This window comes from Salmo salar, chromosome 29 (genome assembly GCF_965601325.2).
Source record: "Salmo salar chromosome 29, fSalSal1, whole genome shotgun sequence".
NCBI classification, from domain to species: Eukaryota; Metazoa; Chordata; class Actinopteri; order Salmoniformes; family Salmonidae; genus Salmo; species Salmo salar.
This window is the reverse complement of record NC_138319.1, coordinates 13985904-13996157: the sequence shown is the minus strand read 5'-3', so window position 1 is coordinate 13996157 and position 10254 is coordinate 13985904. Positions and strand designations below refer to the sequence as shown.

The following is a 10254-nucleotide window of genomic DNA, read 5'->3' as shown; positions in this document are numbered from 1 at the left end:
ACTGATGGAAAACAAAGGGGGCAATTTAAAACCATCTGCATCCAACACATGCACCCTCCTCCTCCACCTTTATCTTTCTGTGTCCTGACTGATATTGAAACATAATCCATTTGGACTGCCGACATGTCATAATATTTTCTTCTAACCCTCTTTCCCTTCCAGGACAATTTCAGTTGGTGTCTAGTTGAACAGGAATGTGCTATAAGTCAGTCGGTTGACTTTTGCAGAGAGATAATTTTTTTTCTATTCAGACTGTCATAGATCAACCCAGAGAGACGTATTTCTCTCTTGTTTGAAAGACTATATATACGTTCTGTAGCCAAAATCCAAATAGAATTGTCTAATTTGCCAACAGCACATAAAGAAGTGATAAATGTCCCCCTCTGATTTAATTGAGATAGGGCACTTGTTCTTGTCTATAACTGTGCTGTACTTTGTCATGCATTTGTATGTTTTATATGGAACCCAGGAAGAGTATCTGCTGCATGTGCAGAAGCTAATGGTGATCCTAATAAACTAAAGAAAAATAAAATGCAAAGAACTCTGACCTGTTTCTGATTATTATTAGGGGTCAAACAGCTTCAGTATTGACAGTATTGATTAAAGATACTTTATTAGAAACCTTAAATAAATACAATTAATAGAACAGAATATTCTATACTGAACAAAAATATAAATGCAAAATTTAAGGTGTTGGTCCCATGTTTCATGAGCTGAAATAAAAGATCCCAGAAATGTTCCATAGGCACAAAAAAACGTATTTCTCTCAAGTGTGCACAAATTTGTTTACATCCCTGTTGGTGAGCATTTCTCCTTTGCCAAGATAATTCATCCACCTGACAGGTGTTGCATGTCAAGAAGCTGATTAAACAGCATGACCATTACAAAGGTGGTGGGGACAATAAAAGGCCACTCTAAAATGTGCAGTTTTGTGACACAACACAATGCCACAGATGTCTCAAGTTTTGAGGGAAGGTGCAATTGGCATGCTGACTGCAGGAATGTCCAACAGAGCTGTTGCCAGAGAATTGAACGTGCATTTCTCTACAATAAGCCGAGGCTTTAGAGAATTTGGCAGTACGTCCAACCAGCCTCACAACCGCAGACCATGTGTAACCTGGCCAGTTCAGGATCTCCACATCCGGCTTCACCTGTGGGATCGTCTGAGGAGAGGGATGCTGCTGAGGAGTATTTATGTCTGTAATAAAGCCCTTTTGTCTGGAAAAACTCATTGGCTGGGCCTGGTTCCCCAATGGGTGGGCCTGGCTCCCGAGTGGGCGGGCATATGCCAAATGAATTTATTTCAATTGACTGATTTCCTTCTATGAAATGTAACTCAGTAAAATCCTTGAAGTTGTTGCATGTTTACATCTATATTTGTGTTGATTACGGTTCTCAACAACGCTCCATGATATGTGGACCAAAATATCTGCATATCAACTGTGCAATTTTGAACGTTTGAGTGTGATTCTGTATCAGTATTGCACTGTCCAGAGGCAAATGGGTGAACTGAAAAATCATGTGGACTTTAAGAATGTTTGTCTATTCTATTCAATTTCTATGATACCACCTCACATATCGGGTTACACCTCTCCTTACAAGATTAGCGTGTTGTCTATATGTTGAGAGTGAGATCTGTTGTTTCTGTGCACTGGTCACTCACTTATTGACACTAACTTTTGGAGTTGAAGTTTACTTTTCCATCAACAAACTAGAAACATTTGAAGATAGTGAAAAAAGGTGAGTCGGAATAGCTGTCTCTGCACAATGATATGGCACATAGTAAAATAAAGGAACTGGAATAAATACAAAACAAAAGAATATAAAATAGCCCAAGTTATACCTCAACCATCGCCACTTAAAAATACATCTCGTATTTGGAAACGAAGAGGGGAAAAACTGAAAGGATGACAAAAAACATCTTCAACATCAGTTTTCAGCCTAATGTTAATAATTTATGTTTTCTGTGCTTTTTTTTATTATTATTATTTATTTACTACTTTCTATTCACCAGACAGTCAGTTTTCAAAGGCTTCATGGACAAGAAAGCTATTTCAAACTTTGGAGTTTAGTTTCAAAAGGCTTTCACCCAAGAATGTGTTTTCCCCCTCATACACTTGTATCGGTATTGTTTTCTGCTAAGGCAAAGAAATGAAACATTGATGTGAAATAACCCTGACATGTATTCCTTTCTATTGACCCTATGGAAATCTAAATGAATTGCTACTGACCCCAGAGGTTTGCAGCCTGTCCGTTTTGCTTTTAGGTGCAAACTCTCTGTATTGAAAGGTGGTTCATTGGTGGAAAAGCCTTTGTGGACACATCTCTCTCAATCATGGCACAGTGGAAGTGCAAGAAAAAAAAAACCCTCTAATCTGATAGTCAAGGGGGTGGGGTGGGGGGGATATGGAGCAGAACACAGAAGTCTGAGTTAACTTTATGCTCCAACTATACATGTACGTATACACTGTGTCAGGGTTTTAATGGAATTGAGATGCACTTGCGTTGACAGCAAAGTATGCATTGGTAAAATAGGATAGGAAAATATGTCAAAATCTTGCGAGACTGGAGAACAGTGAATTCAAAAAGCCGATTTTCTGCAATCCATCCCTTATTACCCCAACTGCAGTGTTTAAAATGTCTGTTGGTACACTCTTAGAACCCCAACGAACACTCTTTTTCTAAGAGTCTATATTAGGAATGTGGTGCATTATTGCTTTCTTCATCACAATATGCAGCTCTTAGCAGAGAACTTCTCTGAAATGTCCCTAAACATATATTTTAGATTCGGATGATTTATTCTACATTTCATAAGAAACAAGACAGTCCATTCATGTCAAACAATTGTTTATTATTAATTATGGTACAAATAAATGTGACAGACTTGAAGAATTTTAGAAATACACAAAGTGCTGCATAACTGACCAAACAGATATTGCTCTATAGATTAAGTTCAGTCTATAAAATTTAAAGCAACCTTTGCAGATTCATCAGCTTTGGTTTCAAGGTCGTTCTTGAGTTCTAACAATATTTCAAAACCAGTTGGTTGTGTGAGTCTGTGTGGATATCGTTTGAAAACATTTATTTAAATTATGAATCTTTTTTCTTTTTTTTAACATAATTGGGTGCGATTATAAAGCCTTCTTTGTCCCTTCTGAAATAGGGCACACCTTGAAGACTGTAACTGAGCAGTGCATGTAACAAAGTCACAGAGAGAGAGAGAAAAAAAAACAAGTAACAACAAAGTTTAGAAAGTCCTGTACATGTGACCCTGGAAACCACTTGACAAAAATAAAACACATTTCATACAGAATCTCAGTTCAGACACAACCCCCCCTGACCCCCCCCCCCCCCCCCCCATGAGAAGTGAACACTACTTACAAACATTTTACAGGAGCCATTTTTCTGTATTTTCTTCTGTCATGGCGTTTGCATGGCATTGCTCAGTGTACGAGGACAGGGCTGAGGTAAAATGTCAATGAACTACAACCTATCTAATCATCGACTCTCTTCGTATTTCAAGATTGTCAGCGACATGAACCCATTTCTCTGTACAATGTGCATATAACTATAGAGCTTTGGTCCAGCATCGAAAGGTTGAGCGAAGGTATAAATCCGTTCTTTGTCTTTGTTTTTGGTTACAGCTTCATTGTTAAGCCTCAGTACTACAATGCCCATACTATACATCCGCCGCAGCATCATCACTTCTCTTACATGTCGGGATGAGGTGGGGTGAGACAGGGAGGGAACACACAAACATCTTTGGATTGATTTAAATCACATATGACTTAAAGTATATTATGATTGACCACTATTTAGTAATACTGACTTTGAATATCTAAAAAGGTGTACTATGACACTGTTTAACACTACTTCCTGTAAAGGTATACCATAAAGAATAAATATAAGGAACTCGTCAGGGAGCTTGTATGTATAGTACCTCTTCAACCTCAGCCTACTGGAACATACAGTCCAGACTACCATATCAATGAATGTCTATTTCCTTATGCGTTTGTAAGTGTTATCAAGTGCACTTTGCGTTGCTAGGCAACGACAGTGCACAGGGGGACTAACAGACATTGAACAAAACACACCAATACGAAAACATTGCCGAAAATCCAAGTTCACTCACCCTGTCATGTAACACTCGCCATTCTCCCTTCACCTTATTTAAGTGTTTTATATGAGTCAAATAAGAACATTTCACATTAATGTGAAATCTTAAGAGTTCTGAGAAGTGGTTTTACACATATGTACTAGTTTGCAATATTCAGTGGAGAAGTTCAACACATTGGCAGTATAGGTTATTGACACATCAACGGTGTAACAATATTGATTCCTTGAATCGTCCATGTGGGTCCTGGTAATATTGAAGTACACCTATGGGGGGTGATCTTCGACGTTATGATGAGACTCTGTTTAGATCTGTATATTAACAGCTACACAGCAACAACACCCTATGATTTGTTAGTTGAAATGAATATGGATTATGTCTGGCGGACGGGCTATTGGGTTGTCTTGCATTTCACACAACTTTTTCCAATACACTTTTTTAATTAGGCTATACTGTCTGTCAAGGCTTCGCTATAGAATCACTCAAAGCAAAAGACAATGAAAACAAACACAAAACAACAGCATGACATTTTGCAAACAGTATTTGACCCCTGAAGACAACGATTCAGAGATGAGAAAAACCTTCCGATTGATTCGATTAGAATGAGTTGCTGAATGCTTAAAGAAAGTAATCCATATTTTGCTCTAAGGGCAGAAAAATGTGAGATAATTGCTAAATCCTCTACATGTGTAATTTGTTCTCTGTGACAGTGTACTCTGAAGAATGTACTTAATGATTTGAAGCTTGGGCTACCTTTTTTGTTTTGTTGTCTTGTTTTCAGATTCCTGTAACCCAAACCTTGTTATCGGAAACACGCGGGAGCAATTCTGTTATGCTATGCTACAGCAAATAGAACAAACTAGACACACACTTCAGAAAGGAATGGGCAGAAAAGTCCTCACAGTCCAACACATTTTCTATATTGCAATATAAGAGGGTTGTCAATTAACAAAGAGTTCTCTTTTGAAAGTAAACATTTTATTTGGCATTCCGTTGGCTTTTGTGTAAAGTAGTTGAACTCAGTGTATGAAAGAAACCCCACAGAAAAAAAAGAACAAAAGGGAACTTATAAGCACATCAAAATAACTAAAACGTAATCGGCCAAGGTAAAAATCTCCCCAAGTCCTTGAGCTGAAGTAATGTGTTCTTTGGCTATCAGGCTTTGGCAACAGAATGACTTACAGCAGCACTTGACACAGTATAACATTGAGGGAAGTTCTCCCTGACACAACACTAGGCCTGAAATAACAGAATTGACGGCATGTTTCTGTATGTATATAAAAAAAAGTCACAGTTGTCAGAAAAGGAAAATAAGGTTGAAAAGACGTTGTCTTCCGTAGTGGATGACATAAATATTTTGGTGAACAGAGACAGAACCTTTATGGTTAGGTACTGAGTATACTCACACTGTTTGGACAGCCTTAAGTTTATTGTCCTTCATCAACAAAACATAGACACTCTCATAAAATCATTGATAAATACCTGTAAAAGTTGTTACCTGTAAAAACACTGTGACTTAAAATAGCTGCAGATGAGAAGGAATCTGAGACAAACAACATAATGTCATTGTTTCACCACAAAAATGCATTTACACGACAAATCTTTCAAAGAGAACTTTGACATTGTGATTTCAATCTGAAGACGGTATTTAGTAGATATTTACATATAAGCCCAGGAAATAAAATTAAGTGAAACAAAGATAAAATGTACACCCAACCTCACACATATATCGTAGATTTTTTGCCAGTACAAATGTAAAAATTTAGAACACATTTACACTTAAAAAATTATTCTTAGTATTCTGATGCAACAGACTTTGGTAAGTAGTTAGTGTTTTTGTCTTTGATTTTGGTATGATCTCTTTACTAAAATTTCCCTAATGGGAACCCAAATTTGGACAATGTTCTGGTCTATGAGGCCAGAATTCGATTGCTTTGAAACAGCACACTGTAGGTTTGTAATTTTTTCTCTCAAATGTGAACATATTTTTTCTTATATTTGGTTTTTGCCAAAATATTTAAATAACTGTGGTAATCACACGGACAACACTTATTTTTGTTTGCAAACTTTCATAACTGTCCTTTCAGTTGCCTTTAAAAAGGGAGAGGAATGTTCTTTCAGTCTTCATCTTACTTTGGGTCATGATCCACCATGTTGTTAGGACTTTCCTCTTTACCTCTAGTTTTGGTCGTTCATTTTGGGAGCTCTTCCAGAGAATCAGAGAGAGGGTCCATGGGCGCGGTCGGGCCGAGGTCCAGGTCCAGGTCACCGGGCTGTTTCAACCGCTTTATTGTGTTTTTCAACGCTTGCCTCTTGTTGCAGAACCAGACACGGACCACCTCACGGTCATAGTTCAGTTTCTCAGCTATCTCGGTCATTTCCTGTCCAGAGGGGTGCGTGTTCTTCTCAAAGTGGCTGTTGAGGATCTCCAGCGCTTGTGGGGTGAAAGAGGTCCTCCGCTTGCGTTTTTTGGAGGGCTCACTGCCGATAAACTCGGTCAGGTTCTGCATGCCGGACCGGTGGCGGGCCTCGGCCTCGGCCATCCAGCGCTCCAGAACCGGCTTAATCTTCTGGGCGCTTTTTGGGGTGATGTCCAACTTCTCAAACCTGGCAGGATATAAAAGGCCAGGGTTCAGTTTGCCTGTCAGACTGCTACCTATAGGGTTCTCTTGGGCTTCCTGTGGTAGGAAAAAGTGGCTTCTCAGGATGGTGTGTCTGGGGAGAATTGAGAGAGAAGAATCTTACTTAGGTGCCCTGCTGGGCCAAGGGATAACCTGCCTGCCTCAGTGAACTGGGCCTCCTATCCCAAGCAGCTGCCACTGGGACAGAGACACCCACCAGCCTTGGTTACATCCATGACAGTTTGTAGCCAAAGTTATAGCAGTTGAAAGTGAACGTTACATGTGGTGCCATTTTGTTTTCGCTTTGTTCGCTTGTCTTTTGTTTGGTTGGCTGTGGCTGTAGTTCTCTGTCCCAGATAGGCAGCGTTGGGGTGAGGAGACCCTGCCAATGGCTAAAAAAATACTTCAGATGGACCAATAAAACTGCCCGAGCACCTGACTATAATGGTCAAACACTGAGCTTTAGCTATGGAGACTACACTAGTATGCATTGATACACAATACCATCAACCTATCATATCATCAATCAGAAAATGGTAAAAACGGGTTAACCGAACAATGCAATTTTTCCCATACCTTCCTTCAAGTGATAAAAGTCAAGGTTTTTCATGCATATGGTCAAGCAGGCAGCAGTGCAAGCACTTAAACACAGAACTATCATTTACAAAAGCAGTTTGAATTATTCATAAAAATTGACATTTTAATACGTTTTTCTAACTTTTCTCCCTCCTAAGGGCTCATTGTATATTTAAAAAGAATACATTTCCACTTTTCAGTCTTGAATATACTTGCAAGTTTATGAATGCATGAAGCATAAGTAAATATTCTAATTTAGCCTATTGTGTACTTTAGTGCCTTTGAAAAGAACCCTCAATAGCTCAAAACTATCGTTCCAAAGTTCTGAAAGAGTTCCTAAGTCATGAACAGTAGCTAAATGATGGCTTGCTGGATCAGTATGCTCTCAACAAATAGTGGATATATACTACTGTACTATTAGAACATTGTAAGGGGTATCTGTACTGTAACTCAGTGTATTTTGACCCTGTCAGCTGCAGTGTTCTGTGAGACAAGCACAGAGATGGCGTTTGGCTTGGACGTGCTGAAGGATGATGGACCTGGGCTAAAGTTGCTGGGTTTCTCACATGCCGTGTAATAATGGAATCAGTGTCAGAGTGTGGTTTAAGCTGCCCTGCCCTCTAATGAGAGTCCAGACATCTGTCTAGGTGTTCGGGGGCGAGTGGCTGAGAGAAAAAGGAATACGCCTTTAAAACAACAGCGGAACATGTCTAGGCCTCTTCTATGACCTCGACCTATCACGGATGCCTTTGATATCATTTTCCTGGAAGGCAGGTGAGGAGATGCCTCAGAGCTGGGAGAAAGGACCCCTCTCACAGGACCAAAACGAAAGACATTTTTTAGTGGAGAGTCGACTTGTTATACAGAACGAAAGCGAATAATACCCTGTGTTTTTCCCGCTTTTCCCATCTCTGTTTTTACATTTCTGCTTGTCGACGGGCAGTATTATTTATAAGCCACTCTTAAACAGTGGAAAGAGGACGGTTCCATCCCGCAAGGAATACATTAGCCAGTAAATATAAGGAGTGGGTAGAAACAGGACATTTCATGGATCGACAGGGACCAAATGCACTCAAATGAGTGGAGAGCTGCTCGGCTGGCTCCTCAGTGAGGAGCCACTCCTACTAGTTGAGAACCACCAGTGGGAAATGAATACATACTGTATATCTACCTCTTTTACCCCCCTTTCCTCTCTCTCTCCCAACGGTCTTAAAAGTACCTTTTTCAGGCCATGCATAAACATCTGCTAAGTGCTAATGCTTACAGTGCTGTTTGTTTAACCCTTTAACAATATCGTGAGGCCATGTGTAAGAATGGGTATTTGACTAAGTGGAAGGTCCATTACTTACAGAATACAGGGGACAGATCCGATGTATTAAATCAGTATCCGAGCTTTCAGATATGAATCCAACATGCCAGGTACAGGTGGAGAAAGAAGTAGATGCGATGCAATATAAATAGGGTGGATGTGAAGGCACGTTTCTGCTTAATTTGATGTGTAAGTTTGAGTGTAAATTAATGTTGTAAATGCATGCAGCTTAAACATGGAAACATAATTCCCCATTCAGGAATTACACCAGAAACGAGTAGTTAAGACAACACTGTGCACCGATGCATTCTGAGCGGTATTCACATTAACAGCACTGTGAATCTTTGGACGTGTAGTTGCATTGAGGAGGAGGTGGATTTAAACTTAATGCATATTTTTCTGCAAGAAAATGTGTCATCCATGCCATCAATCATAATTTGCAACGTTATCTAAAAAGCATTTATGCAATATCATTATTTTAACCCTACACTTTATTTTACTAGGCAAGTCAGTTAAGAACAAATTCTTATTTTCAATGACGGCCTAGGAACAGTGGGTTAACTGCCTTGTTCAGGGGCAGAACAACAGATTTATACCTTGTCAGCTAGGAGATTCGAACTTGCAACCTTTCAGTTAATAGCCCAACGCTCTAACCACTAGGCTACCCTGCCGCCCCAACACGACAGATTGTATTTGCTGCTTGTACAAAGCACTCTATGATAAGACAATATTCAAACCCATTGGTCTGATGATGTCCTTATGGGATGTTTGTGGCCCTGTGATAAGCTAATAAAGCTTTTTAACAAAGTGAGCAATGGAATCCGACAAGATGGAACTCTGTGTCACTGTCTGTTCCAGTGATATATGACAACAGCAAGCCCCTAAGCTAGCACGCGGTCCCCTCGTCTCCTCCAACTTCCATGTCTCTGTTGATGTTAACTAAACTAAAGCATGTGAAGACGATCTACTTAAAACGTCATACCAACAAAACAAAAAAACGACGGTCTTACCGACATAGATAAACTCACGAGGACACATTACCTGTTTCTTTATTTTTGAAGCTAATGGCTTTTAATGTACGTTCTAAATGTCTGAATTATGCATGCGTGTAAATATTTCATGGGTGATTTTTTTGAAGACTTGAAACATTAGTTTGAAAGGGCCGTTGCTCATAAGAAGCCTGCTCCCCCAGTTTCAGATGATACCGGGCCATTTGATGTTGATGTGGTGAACATTTTAAGAGCGCATGGTAGCAGTGTGTCACATACTGTAGGCAGGACAGGTCATCAGCAGAGCACATGCAGTTCAGAAGCGCATTACAAATTAATACAGGAATAAGAAGGGGCACAGTGATGATAACTGTTGACAGTGATGCATGCTACTACAGTAAAGCACAATACTATATGGGTGGGTAGAGTACAAAGAAAAGGCAAAATGACATTAGCCACAGGTCACTGCCAAATGTCCGAACTTAATTAGATGTGATTACGATATTAAAACGATTGATTTCCTAAATTTGGTGAGAAAAATAAAATAGAACAGAAATAATTGTACTTTTAGATCATGGGAAACTTAAGAATGAAGGAGTTTGAATGCTGTGATTGTAATATAACGGCTAGAGATGTGCACTTCTA

General features: G+C 39.5%; 1 protein-coding gene across 2 annotated transcripts in view; it reads right to left on the bottom strand.

Moving 5' to 3' along the window:
* Nucleotides 1-3377: 3377 nt before the first annotated feature.
* Nucleotides 3378-10254, bottom strand: part of LOC106590158 (POU domain, class 6, transcription factor 2) — a 92336-nt gene continuing 85459 nt past the window's right edge. For both annotated transcript variants that reach the window (XM_014180821.3, XM_014180822.3), the window contains exon 9: nucleotides 3378-6829. In XM_014180821.3, coding sequence (XP_014036296.1) covers nucleotides 6307-6829 — 523 coding nt within the window. In that variant the 3' untranslated portion in view covers nucleotides 3378-6306. The remainder of the gene's footprint in view (nucleotides 6830-10254) is intronic.